The sequence below is a fragment of the Lynx rufus genome, unplaced genomic scaffold, assembly GCF_022079265.1.
Source record: "Lynx rufus isolate CCGP_SWC_20201006 ecotype Redwood Valley unplaced genomic scaffold, mLynRuf1.p SCAF_2, whole genome shotgun sequence".
Classification (NCBI taxonomy): Eukaryota; Metazoa; Chordata; class Mammalia; order Carnivora; family Felidae; genus Lynx; species Lynx rufus.
Genome location: NW_025814834.1, coordinates 97,419,694 through 97,441,049, shown reverse-complemented (window position 1 = coordinate 97,441,049; position 21,356 = coordinate 97,419,694). Strand labels below are relative to the sequence as shown.

The 21,356-nt window shown below is 38.0% G+C and overlaps 1 protein-coding gene across 1 annotated transcript in view; it reads right to left on the bottom strand.

Moving 5' to 3' along the window:
• Nucleotides 1–21,356, bottom strand: part of NCKAP5 (NCK associated protein 5) — a 778,542-nt gene that overhangs the window by 383,265 nt on the left and 373,921 nt on the right. Inside the window, exon 4 of the mRNA XM_047082267.1 lies at nt 2,532–2,665. Coding sequence (XP_046938223.1) covers nt 2,532–2,665 — 134 coding nt within the window. The remainder of the gene's footprint in view (nt 1–2,531; nt 2,666–21,356) is intronic.

The following is a 21,356-nucleotide window of genomic DNA, read 5'->3' as shown; positions in this document are numbered from 1 at the left end:
AATGTCTCTCTCCCTGAGGAGTGGCAGCCTTTGTCTAGGAGATAACGATTACATATGCTGTTATACATTCCTTTTGATGTTGTCCACAAGGAATGTTAGAGGTAAATCAAATGCTCACTGTCAGAAAACATGTCAGGCCATGTAAGAATGATAACTTGCCACATTATCCTTTTATAGCTTTTATTTTCTATTATTATTTTATTAGTCTTATTGTAAAACTACCTTTTACTGTAAGCTACTTTGTGTCTTTTGAAAAGGTGAGTTACTAGCATTATTTTCAAAGTAGACTCATCCCATAAATACACTCAAAGTAAATCTACATCTCAGACAGCATGATGTACAAAATAAACTCATTAACCCAGGGAGAAGAAGGAGAAAATTATCCGTATACATATGGGCATTTAGATGCTGACCACATCCAAAGGTGATGAGCTATACAAATGTTCTATAATACAGAGAACTTTACAAAGACCTAAGTTATAGCAACAAGACTGTTCAAGTAAACATAGCTAGAAATATCTCATAAACCACAGTTTAAGATGTGAAAGGTCATCAAAAACGGTTCAGTGGTTCTACTTAAATTATCGCCTAACTATCCTACCTGCGATATATGCTTTCTTTTCCCCATCTATTGCTGAATTACATTAGTTCTTTGGCTGTAATTGGACTTGAACTTTTCAGTTCCAATGATGCTTTACATTAGGAAACTGAATATAGTGGTGGAAAATGTGGAGTGTAGAACCAATCACTATTTGTTCGACATATAATTATCTTCTCTTTCAGCTTAGGATGTAGCCTTGGCTCTGGTGCAATTCAAATCTGTATGGGTGTCATCTGATTTACAGCAGATGACCTGGTATCATATGAAAATAATTTACTGTGCCATATGTCTCCGGCTCTGTAAATCAATAGCTTGAATACAGAGACATCTCAATTAGACAGTGCAAGAAGGGTAGGGCAATCTACCTCCTCCTTTCCTATATCATTAAAATGGCAAGTATTACAAAGCAGTGCTTGTTTTAGAGTTGCTTCAAAAGTGGGGGCTGGATCTATTATTTCAAGTTGGGAGACATAAAGTGCGAGCTGCCATCAAACCAAATGAAAAATTGAGCACAAGGTTGTGTAAGTAATAGCTTATGAGGGGTGGGACAAACATTTGTTAAACTATTGATTGGTGCATTTCTACAGCACCTGTGTATTATCATGGGCTCAGAGAGTGGAATGGGATGTTAAATTATGACTCAGAATACAGAGGAGTCACCCATCCTTTCTAACCTGCTCCCCTAAGAAGTCTCTAAACCAAAGTCACAAACATTCATGGTATTCATCACAATGAAATAAATCATCTGTAGGCTCAACTTTGGTTTCTCCCTGCAATGCATTCAAAGCTTAAACTATCATTATAAAAGCTTCATAATGAGCAAGCCAAATCATCTATCACTGATCACATCCAAATCCCAATAGGAAATTAAACAGAAGATCCACATAGATTGATCGGAAAAGTTTTAAGGCAACTTCTCAAACTTGATTCTGCCTGGGATAACCTCAAGAAAGAGAAAAAAAATAACGCAAAATTAATTCCCTGATTTTGCAAATGATGAAGTGAAATACAGAAATGAAAGTAAATCGTCTTTCACAGAGTTCCCTTATCAGGTCCCAGGATTGGAACTGCACAAGTCTGTGTTTTTTCCATGGAATTGAACAGACTTTAAATAATAGATTGAACATTCAACTGGTCCCATAGTAACTATAATTGGTAGCTGAAAGATTCTGACTGTGCAGGAATTAAATCTAATCAGAAGCCTCCTTCCAAATTCAAGTTACATCTTTTTAAAATTTTTTTGTTTTCAACGTTTATTTATTTTTTGGGACAGAGAGAGACAGAGCATGAACGGGGGAGGGGCAGAGAGAGAGGGAGACACAGAATCGGAAGCAGGCTCCAGGCTCTGAGCCATCATCCCAGAGCCCGACGCGGGGCTCGAACTCACGGACCGCGAGATCGTGACCTGGCTGAAGTCGGACGCTTAACCGACTGCGCCACCCAGGCGCCCCAAGTTACATCTTTTTAAAGGAAAGAAACACATTGACTTAGATTTTTTTAACCATTGGTAAATGTTTCCTTTAAGTACTGAGTAAGTGCTTCCTGAACAATTAGATTCACATTCTCTGTCCACTTTAAAATAGAATTATAATAACTGGTAAACTTTCATCCTCCTGGTTGGTCTTTCACAGGGCATTCCTACAGGCCACGCAGCGACTACTTCTTCCTGGAAGATCCCTTGGAAAGCCATGAGAGAAGAAAAGACAACCAGATCCAATAAAGTCAAGACTATGTGAGGTGCAAATATCAAGTCTCAGCCAATCAGCTCCAATACTATCTGATGGCTGGGCCAGAAAAGAAGGTCTAAGCTCTTAGGAAATTAGCTTCTCAAATTCAAGAGAAGCTTTCACAATGAAAACTCAAGCACAAGTGCTATTGGTGCAGGAAGAGATGCACCTCCAGAATCAAGAGGCTCAGTTCAGAGGCGTACCTAGAGAATTGTTGCTGCAGACCACGCATCTGAACTCGGTTGCGCTCAGACTCCAGTGTCACCTCCTGCAACCGCTTCTCACTCTGAAGACGTAAGTGTCTCTCCTCTTCCAATTCATGCATCAGCTTCTCATGCTATAAAAGGCACAAAGGGAATGACTTTTTAGAAGGTGTTTCTTAATTACTATGAGAAAAAAATAATTAGTAAGAGCTGTCAGTTACCAACCGCTAAGTTGGACTTTATATATAAATTAATTTCATCCTCATTACAACCCCATCAAGTAGGTTCTATTATTAACCTCCTATTACAGATAAGAAAACTAAGGATCAGAGACATCTAAGTAATTTGTCATAAAAACCAGAAGGTAACAGTTATCAATCCTGCCTGATTTGTCTCTAATGCTTGAATAATTTTCACTAAACCAAGTGGCTTCTTGTGCAGATATGAAGATCTATGACCCAATAATGCTATCAAATATGTTGTAATTCAAGTAGTGATGAGTAAGATCATTAGTAGGCTGTTCAGAATTATTTCATACCTTCAACGTCTGGTATATGCTTTTAAAGAAACATAACTGACTTTTTAAAATTTACCATCTTAACTATTTAAAAATTTTTTAAGCTTATTTATTTATTTTTGAGGGAGGGAGGGAGGGGGAGAGAGAGAGAGAGAGAGAGAGAGAGAGAGAGAGAGAGAGAGAATAAGCGGGGGTAGGGGCAGTGCCAGAGACAGGGGGAGAGAGAAAATCACAAGTGGGCTCTACACTGACAGGGTGGAGCCCAATGTGGGCCCTAACTCATGAAATGTGAGATCATGACCTGAGTTGAAATCAAGAGTGGGATGCTAAAGCAACTGAACCACCCAGGCGCCCTGATATATAACTAATTTTTATACAATGACCTGCAATTTCAACTTAATTAGGCCATGGAGTTGATGAGAATAAGGTTAAAAAATTTGTTTTTATTTCTCTAATTAGGTTTTCACAGATAAAAATAGGGCAAACCACTCACTTTATTATTATCCCAGAAAACTAGCCCATTCACAAATGGGACTCAGGGTTTCAAAGGACTAGATGACTCAAAATAGATGGTCCAGCAAAAACTCATTCCAAAAACAAGGAGTCAAGTTGGCAAAAGAGTAGGGGAACCCTAATCTTGCCTCAGCCCTTGAACACAGCTAGATGAATATCAAATCGTTTTGAACACCCAAAAAATCAACCTGAGAACTGAGAAAACAAAACTGCACAACTAGAGGTAGAAAAATGGCCACATCATGGAAAGTAGGAGCTGCAGAGAGTTGATTAGGGGGAGAAAAGAACTGTGGGTGCTGTGATGGGGAGGGAGCACTGATCAGAGAGAGAGAGAAGTGAAAGAGAAAGAGAGAGAAAGAATGAAAGCACGCACAGGGGACTTCACAAGAAAAACTCTTCCTCAAAACCGCTGGCTGGGAAAAGGAGAGAGGATGACACTGCAAGTTTTTATAAGGAGCAGAGCACAGCATCTGGAGCACAGATTTGCAGGTCTGCACCATTGCCAGGGTTGTGCCTGGTGGGCTTGGTGGTACTCCGGTGGGGAAGGAAGGTGGAGACTCAGTGTGGTCTGAGGCTCCCCTGGGTCACAGGCAGAGAAACAGTTCTCCTGCTTGGATACATTTGGGAATGGAGACACGGCCTCTGAGGGAGCAAAAGAATTGACAGCACCAACATGCTGCCCTGTTTTCTAGCATAGGAACAAAGACACTGGGTGAGAGCTGCAAACTTTGGTGCCGGCTTTTTGTTGCACTTTACCATAAACTCTGAACCACTGCCCAATCGTGTAACCGATTTCTGAGGCAAACCAGCACCAGCCACAGTGCAGTGAGACCCTCCCCCAGAGGATCAGTGCAGGTCCGAACTCTGGGAATCTCTAAAACTTGAAGTTCTTAAACCCAACCACACACCTGTGATAAAACACAGACGTACTGTGTTAAAACCACACACCTGTGATAAAACACAGATGTACTGGCAGGCAGACATCTCAGGTACAGACAGGGTAAAGGCAGGGATCTGGCAGAAGCCAGGGACACAAGAGAGTTGACTGTTTGCTCTTTTGTGAGGGCTTACTGAAGAGTGGTGGACAGTTGTCCACCTGGGGATGACAGAGTGGGATGATGCCATTTTGCCCCATGCCCAATGCACTGATGAAACTCAGTGAGCTAAACAGCAGCATTCCTTGTAGGTTGGAACCACTTACACCAAGCCCCACCCCCCGGGCCCTGCAGGGGCATCTCCACCAGTTCAAGTCCTCCTGAGAATCAGTACAGCAGGCCCCACCCCTAGACCAGCACAAAACCTTCCCATGCACCAAGTCTACTGCTCAGAGGGAGCTGTAAAGCTTCAGCTCTAGGAGAAATAGGATCTAGCTTCCTGGTGTTTTTGTTTGTTTGTTTGTTGGGACCTAGCTTCTTTAAACCCTCAAACCAAAACACACCTAGGATCTAGTTTCCTTTTTTAGGGGGCTGGATATGGTACCTCTTCTTAATATAGGCATTATGTTCAGGAACATAAATACAATAGGTTTTCCTAACAATCACACACATTCAAAAACAGTGACCCAGACAAAATGACAAGATGGGGGAAGTCACCTGAAAAGAAAGAACGGTAAGTGGTCACAGTCAGGAATTTAATTATACAGAAAAAAAAATAGGATGTCTGAACCAGAATTTAAAACAATAATCATAAATATACTAACTGGGCTTGAGGAAAGCATAGATGACACTAGAGAACCCCTTAATAGAGAGATAGAAGAATGAAAAACTAGTCACAGTGAATTTAAAAAATGCTATAACTGAGATGCAAAACCAAATGGATGCAATTACAAGGATGGACAAAACGGGGGAACACTCATCTAAACAGAAAATCAACAAGTAAACAAAAGCTTTGAATGACACAATGGACTAGATGGACTTAACAGATCCTAAAGCAGCAGAATAATCATTCTTTTTGAATGCACATGAAACATTCTCCAGAATAAATCACATACAGGTCATAAATCAGTCCTCAACAAGTACAAAAAGATCAAGATCATACCATGCATGTTTTCAGACCACAACACTATGAAACTTGAAGTCAAACACAAGAAAACATTTTGAAAGACCACAAATGCATGGAAATCAAAGAACATCTTACTAAAGAATGAATAGGTTAACCAGGAAATTAAAGAATAAATTTAAAAAATACATGGAAGCAAATGAAAATGAAAGCATGACCGTCCGAAAACCTTTGGGATGCAGCAAAGACAGTCCTAAAAGGGAAGTATACTGCAATGCATGGCTACATCAAGAAGCAAGAAAAGTTCTCAAATATACAACCTAAACTTACACTTTAAGGAGCTAGACAAGAAACAGCAAATAAATGTTAAAGCCAGCAGAAGAAGGCAAACAACAAAGATTAGAACAGAAATAAATTATATAGGGGGGAAAATGATACAGAAAAGAAAAACAACTAAGAACTGGTTCTTAAAAAGAATTAATAAAATTGCCTAGTCAGACTTAACAAAAAGAAAATAGAAAGGACCCAAAAAGATAAAATCATGAATGAAAGAGGAGATATCACAACCAATACCACAGAAACATAAACAATTATAAGACAATACTATGAAAAATTATATGCCAACAAACTGGGAAATCTGAGAAAAATGGAAAAATTCCTAAAAACATACAAACTACCAAACTGAAACAGGAAGAAATAGAAAATTTGAACAGACCCATAAGCCACAAAGAAATTGAATCAGTAATAAAAAATCTCCCAATGAAGTCCAGGGCCAGATGGCTTCCCAAGGGAATCCTACCAGACATTTAAAGAAGAGTTAATACCTATTCTTCTCAAACTGTTCCAAAAAACAGAAATGTAAGGTAAACTTCCAAACTCATTCTTAGAGGCCAGCATTACCTTGATTCCAAAACCAGAAAAAGACCCCACTAAAAATGAGGATTACAGGCCAATATCCCTAATGAGCATGGATACAAAAATTCTCAACAAGATACTAGCAAATCGAATCCAACAGAACATTAAAAGAATTATTCACCACCATCAAGTAGGATTTATCCATGGGCTGCAGGGCTGGTTCAATATTTGCAAATCAATCAATGTGATACACCACATTAATAAAAGAAAGGATAAGAAACATATGATCCTGTCAATAGATGAAGAAAAGGCATGTGATAGCATTGGAAAGCATCCATTCTTGATAAAAACCTTCTACAAAGTAGGTATAGATGGAACATATTTCAACATTGTAAAAGCCATATATAAAAGACCCACAACTAATATCATCCTCAATGGGAAAAAAATGAGAGTTTTTCCTCTATAGTGAGGGATAAGACAGGGATGTCCATTCTCACCATTACTATTTAATATAATACTGGAAGCTTTAGCCTTAGCTCTCAGACAACAGAAAGAAATAAAAGTCATCTAAATCAGCAAGGAAGAAGTCAAACTTTCACTATTTGTAGATGATACGATACACTAAGTAGAAAACCTGAAAGGTTCTAAAAAATTGCTAGAACTGATGCATGAATTTAGCAAACTTGGAAAATATAAATCAATGCACAGAAATCTGTTGCATTTCTATACACCAGTAATAAAATGGCAGGAAAAGAAATTAAGGAATCAATCCCATTTACAATTGCACCAATAACCGTAAGATACTTATGAATAAACCTAACCAAAGAGGTAAAAGATCTATACTCTGAACACAACAGAATAGTTATGAAAGAAATTGAATAGGACAAAAAGAAATGGGAAAAAACTCCATGCAGATGGCTTGGAGGAACAAATGTTGTTAAAATCTCTATACTAACCAAAGCATTAGACCTATTTAATGCAATCCTTATTAAAATACCACCAGCATTTTTCAAGAGCTAGAATAAACAATTCTAAAATTTGTATGGAACCACAAAAGACCTGAAGAGCCAAAAGCAATCCTGAGGGGAGGTGGGGGGGAAGTGAAGCTGGAAGCATCATGATTCAGGACTTACGTAACAAAACTGTTGTCACCAACACAGTATGGTACTGACACAAAAACAGATACTTAGATCAATGGAACAGAACAGAAAACCCAGAAATGAACCCACAACTACATGATCAACTAATCTTTAACAAAGCAGGAAAGAATATCCAATGGAAAAAAGACACTTTCTTCAACAAATGGCATTGGGAAAACTGGACAGGAAACAGTGGTTTTGATCTGTCCAGAAGAATGAAATTAGACCATTTTCTTATACCATACACAAAAGCAAATTCAAGATGGATGAAAGACTTAATGTGAGACAGGAAACCACCAAAATCCTAGAGGAGAAGATATGCAGCAACCTCTTTGACCTTGGCAGGAACAACTTCTTTTTTTTTTTTTTTTTTTTTTTTTTTTTTTATATGAAGTTTATTGACAAATTGGTTTCCATACAACACCCAGTGCTCATCCCAAAAGGTGCCCTCCTCAATACCCATCACCCACCCGCCCCTCCCTCCCACCCCCCATCAACCCTCAGTTTGTTCTCAGTTTTTAACAGTCTCTTATGCTTTGGCCCTCTTGCACTGTTGGTGGGAATGCAAATTGGTGCAGCCGCTCTGGAAAGCAGTGTGGAGGTTCCTCAGAAAATTAAAAATAGACCTACCCTATGACCCAGCAATAGCACTGCTAGGAATCTACCCAAGGGATACAGGAACAACTTCTTACTAGATAGGTCCCCAGAGGCAAGGGAAACAAAACAAAAATGAACTATTGGCATATATCAAGATAAGCTTCTGCACAACAAAGGAAACAATCAATAAAACTAAAAGGCAGCCTATGGAATGGGAGAAGATATTTGCAAATGACATATCTGATAGAGGGTTAGTATGCAAAATATATAAAGAACTTCTAAAACTCAACACTCAAAAAAACCAAATAACCCAGTTAAGAAATGGGCAGAAGGCATGAAAAGACATTTTTCCAAAAAAGACATTGGCTGGCTAATAGACACTTGAAAAAATATTCAACATCATTCATCATCAGAGAAATTGAGATCAAAACCACCATGAGATACCACCTCACACCTATCAGGATGGCTAAAATTAACAACTCAGGAAACAACAGATGTTGGCAAGGATGCTGGAAAAGGGGAACCCTCTTACACTGTTGGTGGGAATGCAAACTGGTACAGCCACTCTGGAAAACAGTATGGAGGTTCCTCACACACTTAAAAATAGAACTACCCTATGACCTAGCAATTTCACTACTAGGTATTTACCCACAGGATACAAAATTACAGATTTAAAGGATACATGCATCCCAATGTTTATAGCAGCATTATCAACACTAGTCAAATGATGGAAAGAGCCCAAGTGTCCCCTGACTGATGAGTGCATAAAGAATATGTGGTGTATACACACACACACACACACACACACACACACACACAAACGATGAAATGTTACTCTCTCACGAAAAAAAGAAATCTTGCCATTTGCAATGATGTGGTTGGAACTATAGTATATTATGCTAAGCAAAATGAAGTCAATCGGTATAAGACAAGTACTGTATGATTTCACTCATATGTGGAATTAAAAAAAAAACAAAACAGATGAACATATGGGAAGTGGGAGGGAAGAGGAGAGAGGGAAACAAACCACAAGAGACTTAATGATAAAGAACAAACTGAGGGTTGATGGAGGGAGGTGGGTGGGGGAATGGGCTAAATGGGTGATGGACATTAAGGAGGGCACTTGTAATGAGCACTGGGTGTTATATGTATAAGTGATGAATCAGTAAATTGTATGACTGAAACCAATATTATTCTATATGTTAACTAACTAGAATTTAAATAAAAAATTGGAAAGAAAAAAAAACAGTCACAGAACTGGTAAAAAGTATGCAAACTCAGATCCTCCTGATGTTACTGATTCACCCATGCTAATGTCTTTTTGTTTTTGTTTTAGTTTTGTTACTAGAACTACTTTTTTTTTTTAGCATGTCATTCTATTATGGCTATGGTTTCTACTAAATTAAGTATTTTGCATGCAGAATAGATTATCTTCTGATAAAAAACAAAGAACGGCTCAATGCCTGACTTTGAGGGACCTACATTGTTTCAGGGGAGAAGGGAAGCAGAGACTGCAGGCTCCAAATAGGACAAGGTGACTCTGAACTATAGATTACCCAGGATGAAATGCAATTCACTGCATCAGACATATTCACCAGGAGTGATAGGAAAGGTGGACTTTCTCTAGCTCTAATTCATGGGGGAAAAGTTCTCCTGAGGATCATGAAAGAAGCATTAGAGTATGATCTGGAAATAAATCAAGATCTTCTAAAAATATTTGCGCATTCCCTTTCCTGTATATTTTTGACCACGCCCTTCCTCCTGGGAGGGCAACAAGTCCTTTCAGGTCTCTGTATTCAAAATTAAGATAGCTTCCAGGTTCAGCTTTGAGCCACCTCTCTGGAACTTCCCCACATCAAGTCTGTCTCCCTTCCCTGATTTCCACACCACCTACACACTTTACCACCCTGTACACTCTTACTTATTTTCTTCTATTATTATTTTTCATGTGCATTTATCTATGATTCTCCACCTATATAAACATCTGTTTAAGATTAGGACTACATCTAATGTGCATATGTATTTTTGTACTTAGCATACTGGAAATGTTTTGCTTATTGATTCTTGAACTGGCGCTTAGCTAAGTCAGGCCTGTAACTTCTGTCTCGATCTCGGTGGTCAATTTTTAATCTCCACAAAATCAGTTACTGCTGTCAGATTCAGAAAAAGTAAAATCAAACTCAAATCTTTTTTCTGTCATGTTCCTGCATCTTTGGCAAAGGAGAAAAACATGGTTTAAAAAGAAAAACATGCTAACTAAAGTCAAACCTATAGAGAAAAAGAATGGCAAAGTTTATATTACATGCATTTTATCATTTATTTATTTTAGTATTTATTTCACTATTTCTTATTTGTTTCCTTATTTATGTTTTATTTTTTTAATATAACAAACTGTCAGGTCAGGGGCGCCTGGGTGGCTCAGTCAGTTGAACAGCCAACTTCAGCTCAGGTCATGATCTCGGGGTTTGTGAGTTCGAGCCCCGCGTCGGGCTCTGTGCTGACAGCTTGGAGCCTGGAGCCTGCTTCTGATTCTGTGTCTCCCTCTCTTTCTGTCCCCCCCCCCACTCACACTCTGCCTCTCTCTCAAAAATAAATAAATATTTTAAAAAATAAATAAAAATACAAATACAAATACAATTTACTGTCAAATTGGTTTCCATATAACACCCAGTGCTCATCCAACAAGTGCCCTCAATATAAATATATTTATATTTTATTACATATATTTCACCACAATAAAAATATGAAAATAAAATCTACTCTGTTATTATACATAATCAACACTCCTCTCTGTATAAACTCATTGGACCAAAAGGAACATGGATAAGTTACCTATATTATAGAATTTGCAAGACTGTGCTTTGGTTCCCAAAACAAAACAAATGGTGTATGTTAAATAGTTAAAAAGCACATCCTATAAAAAAGGTGAATTTTAGCAGAGAAGACAGTATCCCTTCTTCTTTCACAAGTAAAGAATGTTACATAGATTCACGCATTGTCATATTGATGAATCCCCAAAATCTAAAAAGGGAGCGCATTTTCCATATGAATAACTTTTTCTGTTCAATTTGTTAATGCCTTTTCAAATAAAAGGAAAATGATAGCCTTACAAAACAGTGAAAGTTCTAGGGAATTCTAGGACTAATGAGGCAAAAGTTGTTTACTAAAATATATTCCCTTTAAATGGTGTGTATTTCAATTAAACCGTCAAAGCTTGACTCTAAGCCACATCTACTTTCTAAATGTAGGGAAAAACAATTTTACCCAAATTATAAAACATGGATAAAAATAACAGTAGAATGTGTCAATAGACTGGCCAGATTTTTTTTAATGGTTGTATCCTGGATATAAACTGATCTGTCCCCAAAGTAATTTTGATTTTCCCCTAGGTTTGCTCTAGATCTTCTAGAGCGGGGAGTTTCGGGAGTGAGAGACGCAGAATAGTTGAGTGTTATTTATATGGTGCTGCTAGGTACTGAAGAGCAGTTAGTAAAAAACAGTATCACAGAAATCTGGGTTACAGTATTGGATGCGGCCAAATTTCTATGGCATGTCTCTTTCCATCGAACCCGTGGGCTGGGCTGGCTGTAAGAAGCCATCTTAAAAAAAGCTCTGAGTGTGTTTTTCAAAACTCACTGAAGATCACTTTTGTATTTCTCCCAGTTGTATTTAGCAAGTTCACCTCTTCCCTTTCTCCTCCTTGGCTTTTCTTACCATTGTACCTAAATAGCTACAGCAGGAACACAAACACTGGCCCACGGGCTAAGTCTAAGTGATGTGACACATATGTTCACAGGACACTTTGCCAGCCATACATTATTCATTCTGTTTAGAGTCATGGACTTTACTTTCATTCAAAAGGCAGGTTTGCATAGTTTTCTCAGCAAAAACTGACTCTGAGTGGGTAAACTTTCAACTCCATGTTCCTCTTCAGTTGATGCTTCTACCTATGAAATAAGTTCTATGAAAAAAATTTTGAGTTTGGAGAAAACTTTACAATTTACAAAATTTTCCTCCTTCATTGGTTCATCTAGTCCTCAGGACAACTTGACAATGTCAATAGTTATCAATGCCATTTAAAGATAAAGAAAATGATATAAAGAGATGGAAGGTGCTTGCTCAGGGTTCCACTGTTAGAAATGATAGCTCTGGGACTAGAACCAAGTATTTTTTTCTGACCACAAGATTCCCTCCAAACCCCAACTTTTTTTCCCCTTGGGATAGTCAGTTCTGCTCTAACATTTATTTTTTAATCTTTTAATCCTTTATTTATTTATTTTTAAAAATTTTGAACATTTATTTTTGAGAGAGAGGGAGAGAGAACACAAGCAGAGAAGGGGCAGAGAGGGCGGGTGACACAGAATCTGAAACAGGCTCCAGGCTCTGAGCTGTCAGCACAGAGCTCATCACGGGGCTCGAACCCACAAAGCGAGATCATGACCTGAGGTGAAGTGAGATGCTTAACCAACTGAGCCACCCACGTGTCCCTATCCTTTATTCATTTTTATATTTGACATATTACATATTAGTTTCAGATGTACAACGTAATGATTCAATGTTTGTATACATTGAAAAATAATCACAAGAAGTGTAGTGATCCTCCATCATAATGCATAGTTACAAAGTTTTTTTTATTCTCTTGTGATTAGGCCATTTAAGATTTATCCACTTAGCAACTTTCAAATATGCAATATAGTATTATTAACTATAATTGCTATGCTATTACACACCCCATGACTTATAAGTTTGTACTTTTTGACACCCTTCACCTCTTTTGCCCAACCCCCATCCCTCCTACCCTCTGACAACTGCCAGTCTGTTCCCTGAATCTATCAGTTTGGTTTCCCTTGTGGCTGAGGTTGGTTTTGTTTTTACATTCTGTATATGAGTGAGTATATATGGTATTTGTTTTTCTCTCAGTCTGACTTATTTTAGTTAGCTTAGTGCCTTCAAGGTCTAGCCATGTTGTTGCAAATGGCAAGAATCCTTTTGTGTGTGTGTGGCTGGGTAGTAATCCATTGTGTGTGTGTGTGTGTGTGTGTGTGTGTGTGTGTGTGTGTGTGTACCACGTCTTCTTTATTCATCTATCCATCCTGGACACTTAGGTTGTTTTCATACCTTGGCTATTGTAAATAATGCTGCAACAAACATAGGGGGCATATATTTTTTTTAATTAATGTTTTCATTTTCCTCAGATAAATATCCAGAAGTTGGGATTGCTGGATCATATGATACTTCTACTTTTTAATTGTTTCGGGATTTTCCATACAGTTTTCCATAGTGGCTGCACCAATTCACATTACCACCAACTGTGCACAAGGGTTCCCTTTTCTCCACATCCTCACCAATGCTTCTTATTTTTTGTTTTGCTTTGATTTTGATAACAACCATTCTAACAGGTGTGAGGTGATTATGTGTCTGTTGGCCATCTGCTTGTATTCTTTGGAAAAATGTCTATTCAGATCCTCTGCCCATTTTTAAATCATATTTTTTTGCTATTTATTATACTTCTTTATGTATTTTGAATATTAACCCTGATGGGATATATGATTTGAAAATACATTCTCACATTTAATAGGTGGCCTTTTAATTTTATTGGTGGTTTCCTTTGCTATACAGAAGCTTATTTCTGTTTGATCTCATTTGTTTACTTTTGTTTTTGGAGTCAGATCTAAAAAATCAAAACCAAGACCAATGTCAAGTAGCTTACTGCCCACTTTTCCTTTCAGGGGTTTTATGGTTTTGGGTCTTACATTCAAGTTTTTAATCCATTTTAAGTTAAATTTTGCATGTAGTGTAAAATACTATTATAGTCTCATTCTTTTGCAGGTGGTCAGGCAGTGTTCCCAACACCATTTATTGAAGAGACTGCCCTTTTCATATTGTGTATTCTTGTCCCCTTTGCTGTAAATTAATTGACTGTATAATCATGGATTTATTTCTGGCTCTCTGATCTGTCCCAATGATTTTTGTGTTTGGTTTTTATGCCAATACAATACTGTTTTAATTATGATATCTTTGTAATATAGTTTGAGGTCAAGGAGCCTGATGTCTCCAGCCTTGTTCTTCTTTCTCATGACTGCTTTCACTATTCAAGCTCTTTTGTGGTTCCAGACAAATTTTAGGGTTTTTTTCTATTTCTGTAAAAATGTCACTGGAATTTTGATAGGGATTGCATTAAATCTGTAGATTGCTTTGGGTAGTATGGACATTTTAACAATATTAATTCTTCTAATACACAAGCACAGAATATCTTTCCATTTATTTGTGTCTTCTTTCTTTCATTAAGGTCTTACAGTTTTTGATAGACAGGTTTTCTACCTCCTTAATTAAATTTATTCCTAAGTATTTTATTCTTTTTGATGCAAGATCATGACTAAGTACCTTTGGGCCCTCATTTCATTTTCTGGCCCTCAGCTTCATTTTCTGTTCTTCTTCCTGTTTCTGGTCTTTACTGGTTAACATTTCCCAGCATTCTGATCCCAGTTTTATTCTCTTATAACCCTAAGCATCCCTACTTTGGACATGTCACCCACACTTGGGATGTAGTCCCTAAGAGCACTTCTTTAGGCCTCTAGCAGGGTGGCAGACCAGGGGCTTGCACCTTAGACCCAAGCTCCCGGACACACAAATACACCTCCTTGCAAAGACTGGTGTGTTTCAGTTCATGTACAGTGATGGTTGGGGGTGGTAATTTGTCAAGAACTGTCTCTCCAATGGTTTCCCATGGTTTTCAGGAACACAAGCCACTTTGGTCTCCAGATCCATTTGCTCAGTGGGTCCTCTGGTAGCAGCCACAATCACCAGGGTATCAGATGTAAAGAAACCAGGGAACCAGATATGTGTAAAAGACCAGGGAAGCAGATATGTGTAAAAGCTTCCCTCTTGGAAGATAATGTCACTGCAGCATAGTGGCATTAGTGAGGCAGAGGCAGAGTCTAAGGATGGCATCTGTCTGTGCCTCCATCCCTGGAGAGAATGCCAAAAGGCACGTGCCCCTTCAATGGATGCTTTAAGATTAGCAAATGAAACTCCTTCACATATATATAGTTGGATGCTTTTCAAACTGCTACTCCTGAGCCAGACCCTGGGGTGAGCCAGTGTGTGCATGAGCCTTTTAAGAGCTGTTTCTTAGTTCACTATAAAGCCTTTGGGTCTCATGGAGGCAAGCCCCAGGAGTCTTCAAAGCAGATGTTTTGGGGGCTCATCTCTCAAGTATTGGTCTTAAGAGTTAGAGTGCCTGATATAAGCTACAAACCCTTCACTCCTTAAGGAGAGGCCCTGGATTTGTGAATTCCCTCCCAACTGCGAGTGGCTGAGCTGGGGATGGTTTACAGTGAGACTGGATCTCAGCCTCTCCTACTCTCCTGAATGAGAAAAGGACTTTTCCCATCTGATGCGAAAGAGATGTTCAGATGGTTTTCAGAGAGAACTTTTCCATATGTAGTTGTAAATTCAGTGTATCTGTTGGAGGAGGGTAGTTTAGGATCTTCCTACAACACCATCTGGACCACCTCTTAACACTTATTTTAAAAGCATAAATGTGTTTTAAGGTAATGGCTCTGTTAGGGGACAACGTGAGCATGACCCAAATCTCACATTTGCTTATGCCTGATGTCATTCACAAGAAACATGAAGTGAACACAGAAAACTGCAGCCTGCTGAACCTAGTGTAGAAAGAACACAAATCATACATATCTAAGACAGATGGGCCCTCATTTAGTGTGCCCATTACGAGCCACCCCACCCATATCTGGTGGCACAACTTGCCCTCTGATTTCAGGCAGCCTTCCTGCCACCATTTGACAATAACTCACAAGCTGGAGCCTGCCCTTCCAATGACCCCTTCCACAAGCCAACTGCCTGTCTTTTTTCAAGGTGAAGTAGCATATTTATTGTAGTATTTATGTATTTCTTAACCATTTAACACACGTAAAACTTAGCTGTCATTTTTATTAGATTTCTGTCTTTTTTTTTTAATGTGTTACTGACCAAGTTTTTGACTCTTGTGTTCTACTTCCATTTTTCCCACAAGCCATGTGCATTGAGTTTTAGGAATGCAAGGTTTGTGTTATAATGAAGCTGACTGTGTATCACAGTTGAGAAAAATAAATCTGAATCAAAAGCAAAATTCCAAAGTCCTTTCCCTATTTGGGCACAAGCAAAGAGTTGGGCCTTTGAAAAGAATCAAACATACAAACAAAAAGAAAAGTGTATTATGTATACCAGTGATCTTGTTCTAGCTCATAGAGGTAGAGATCTCGTCTCTATTTCATTTAAGGGCTTAACAGAGACCTTAAACTTCCTCAAACTTAATTACTATCCTCCGATTAAGCCCCCAGGGAAGAAAACTCCACAATTTCCCTAGATAATCCATTCCATTTTCTTAAACTTCTCTCCTGATAATTTTGTTAGACTTGCTTAAATTGTTTCAAGTATTGAAAAGCCATTTTTATCTGCATGTTCCCAGGAAATGGATAAAAATCTATATATTCTAATAAACATAAAAAAGAGCTATGTACCCACAGGTATTTGAGCAAAACCCACATGGATTTATTCATTCCACTCAGATCACAAATGTTTACTGAGAAGTTACAGGGTGCCAGACACTGGACCAGACCAGGAGACCAGCAAGAAGTTGAATAGAAAAGGTTCCTGACAGCAGCCTATTTACACACAATGAAGAGGGCAGGTGCTAAATGAATTATCACACAGGTGAATGTTATCAGCATAAACTGATGGATAATTAAGGGTTTGCTGAAAGATGACAAGAGCAAGTGATAGTGTTTGGTGGCTTACAGGAAGGCTTCTCTGAGGAATTAATATTTAAAATGAGACCTCTGTGATGACTAGGAGTCACCAAGTAAAGAGAAGGGACCAGCACTCTTGCTGGGAAGGGTCTTCAGTCACACATGTGAAGAAGGAAGAGTAGCCCAGTATGCCTGGAGCCTGCTGAGCAAGGGGATGGGAATGGCATACGATAGAGGTACAGAGAGCAACGCATGGGCCATGGGGGACCATGAAGATTGTATTAAGGATATACGATCGCATCCTGAGTAAACCAGTAATTCATTGCAATCAAGTGAGTAATAGGATCTGGTAAAGAATTTGCAATTATCACCTGACCACTGTGTGGTAAAAAAAATGAATTAAGAGTCTAAATAACAGAATGAGAAAATATTTAAATAGAAAATGGTGAATGCTACCAGCTTCTAGTTTAGACTGCATTTGCTACTCACACGGTTTTGGACAAGCCACTTAAAAGTTAAATGGTTTTTTTTTTTGTTTTTTTTTTAAATTTTTTTTTTCAACGTTTATTTATTTTTGGGACAGAGAGAGACAGGGCATGAACGGGGGAGGGGCAGAGAGAGAGGCAGACACAGAATCGGAAACAGGCTCCAGGCTCCGAGCCATCAGCCCAGAGCCTGACGCGGGGCTCAAACTCACGGACCGCGAGATCGTGACCTGGCTGAAGTCGGACGCTTAACCGACTGCGCCACCCAGGCGCCCCAAAAGTTAAATGTTTTAAGCTAGTTTCCTCTGCATACTAGAGAGAGTAAAATTGTCCAAGCCAATTTCATAGGATCACTGGGAGGAATGAGCAAAATAATGTACAGTAAAACACTATAAAAACTTGAAACTCTCATATAAAAATAAGATATGACTAACTAGAATTATATAACTTTTTCATCTAATGTAGTTTAGTTACTTTTGATAAATTCCATAAAAATTTTAGTTTTTAAGAATCACTACATATTAAATAAATATTGTAGTTATAGACTATTTTTAAAATGCTCAAAATGTGTTTGAGTGGATCAAACTTTAATACATTTTAATGTAAGAACTGAAAGATTAATCACAGATATCATCTAGAATGCAGAAAATACTGTGTTTAGACATCCCTAAAAAACATTATTTTTTAATCCCACTACCTAGTATGATTTTAAACAGATGGCTTGATCTGTAGGGTGCCAAAACTTCAGGGGTTAATACTAAGATATTAACACTGGATTTCAAATATAGAAAGTCAATAAATACCTCTATCTTAGGCCTAATTATATTTGGTAATTCTAGCTACTAGCTAGTATGCTACTAGCAAAGTTAGTTATAGAAAATTCAAAGAATTTGGAAAAGAAAGAAGAATTTTCTTTACTTGCTATGAAAATTCTAGCACCATCATACATGGTCATGTGTCAGGTGAAACACCTGCTCTAACAAGAGAGGTGTCTCCCACATATGCTTCAGGTACTCTGTGTAAGTCCTGAATAGTGAGTGACATGGGGCATCAACGCATCCAGAGGTATTCTATGTAGACGACATTAAAAGAGATACATAATAATATGTAGAAAGGTATTCACTACATGTGTACATTTCAAAAGATTTCCTAAACTGTGTCCAAGTTACAATATTCTTGTCAAACATTTTATGATCAAAGAATCATGGGAAAAATACTACTACTCTTAAATAACAAAAGGATTGGGGCGCCTGGGTGGCTCAGTAGGTTAAGCATCTGACTTTGGCTCAGGTCATGATTTCACAGTTTGTGGGTTTGAGCCCTGTGTCGGGATCTGTGCTGACAGCTCAGACCCTGGAGCCTGCTTCGGATTCTCTGTCTCCCTCTCTCTCTACCCCTCTTCTGCTTGCACTCTGTCTCTGTCTCTGTCTCTCTCAAAAATTAAAAAAAAAAAATTAAAAAATAATCTAATAAAAGGATCTAAAGTAAGAAATGAAAAGAGGTCATTAGAGAAGGTCATAGGGATTATGATATTCTTGGGTATTGATGAAAAAAATATATGAACTCATTCAAGAAATGCAGAATCTGGCAAACAAGTCACATGTGACACAATGGAGATTTTAAACTAGACTATTAGGAAAGATAGGTACATTTGATTCAGTAATACAAACATAAAGTGTGGTATTAAGACTCAATAATCAATTCAGAACTTCAAGATGTGCTTAGATTTGCTTATTAAATGGTGGCCAGACAGTCACAGATACTGCCATGTGTTCACCAATTAACATCTAATGTATACTGACACAATTATACAAAGACCCCAAATAACCATTCTAATTCTCTTGCTACCTATTGGAAACCTAAAATTGGCAAGTGATTTTTATCTTCACAAGTCCATAAACCAAACACATAACAGCAACACAATCAAAATGTTATATTTACATGAAAACTCATTTTTAATGAAAAAAACTCTATATTAACCAATTTCTAGCAAGCCAATGTAAAATGGGGTCTGAATTAAGCTACAGTTATTACATCTAATTGCAGCCTCATTTTTGCTTTTTACACAAATTGCAATATATTTTCCCCATAAGGTTCTCTGAATTCGATATCTCCACTAGTTATGAAAGATTCAGTTATCCCAGAAGCAGAGAAACAGATAAGGAACCTAAGAATTGATTTTTTTAAAGCCCACACTGTTGGCTGTAACAGAAGAATCAGAATCAGATTTTGAGATGCTAGGATAGAAGCAGCGCAGTATACATCCGCAGTGCTGATAACATCGCCCAAGAGAGACAAAGCTTTTATTCTAACAACAACAACAAAAAAATATATAGAGCTTGGTTTAAAAAAAAAGTGAGAAGAGGGAGAAATGGTGAGTGAGAGAAATGAATAAGAGAGTAGGGGGAAAGAGGAGGAAATTTCAAGGGTAAAGAAGACAGATGGGCACTTAGGAGGATCTTAAAAATGTCCTCAAGCTAGACAGGAGCTCTAAAAGAAAAGTGCCACAGGTGAGTCACTCCATAAGATTAAACTTTCTTAGGCAAAAATTATGCATATGAATATGTTTTTTTTTTTTACTTAGCAAAGGAATACAGATGTGAGCTTTATGGAAGGACTATTTCCAGGGTGGGTTATACGGAGAAGCACAATAAAATGAAGGCTTGGCATCTCAATATTGATATAGTTTGTAAAGGCATGTTGGAACAAATTATAAGAAATTGTGGTATCCTATACAAAGAGAGAAAATGAAGCTGTCCTTTGCTTATAGTCAATGATCTGTATTATTTATCAATTGGAACTATAAGTGAAAAATAAAACAGCAATACTATATCCACAATATAATGTAACACAGTTTTGATTATATTATCATACAGCTGAAAAAAATTGGAAAGTTATACATTGCTCCATTTCCCACATTTTTCATCACCTTAAGTGTCCTGATTTTCACCATCATGATTCCAGTGGGTGGAGTAAGCATGAGGCTGGTAGTCTGGGTTATTATCTTTTCAGTTCTTCTATTAGATGGCTGTGCAACTTTGGGAGATACAATTACCCTCTTTGGACCTCCTTTTTTTTTTTTTTTTATATGAAGTTTATTGACAAATTGGTTTCCATACAACACCCAGTTGGACCTCCTTTTAAAATGGTATGGTCCCTTTCAACTCCCACATGTTATATACCCATGAACTTAGTCATAATTATGGTGATGGGGTTTAAGACCCCTTACTCCAAAATATGGCACCCTGCTATACTGAATATCTTAAGCTAAAGAGTTTGAGAAACTGTCAGAGGCAAAAAGGTCGCTCCGACCTCCCCTCTTCCCTGCAACAGGTTATTAAATCCCCATGTGAGAGGTGCCCTTCCTATAGGAATGAGGAAGTAAGGCATTCTTATCACCAGAGATAGGGAATTGGGGGCCAAAATATCTGTACAATCAAACCTTGGAAAACTAACCCTTATCTTCCTAGTTACTTCTTTACCCTTCTACCCCGAGCCCTAATCCATCTGTCTTGTCAATTCTTCACAAATTGGTTGTTTCTTTGTCTAAAAGGTATAAAAGCTTCCTGCTTTGGGTCTTCATTCTCTTTTAAAGGCCCCCATGTATATGTAAACATTTAAAAAAAATTGTGAGCTTTTTTCTTACAGTCTGTCTCATATCAGTTTAATTCTTAGACCCAGTCAGAGACCTTAAGAAGGTAGAGAATCTTTCCTCCCCTAATACATCAAGGAAAAACATAATTACTAATGATATGAAGAGTATAAGGAGATGAAATCTAATGTTTCTAAGATGGGGAGGGTGTACGTATGTGGGAGATTAGTCATAGTGTGGATTTCATTTGATAATGATAAAGGTGACTGGCATCCCCTGACAGATAACTAGGTGGGTGAAGCTGTGGATTGAAGAGGCTAAGGGCATGGTTTTTGGGGTTAGTGTAAAACAGGCAAGGCGATGTTAAAAAGGTAACATG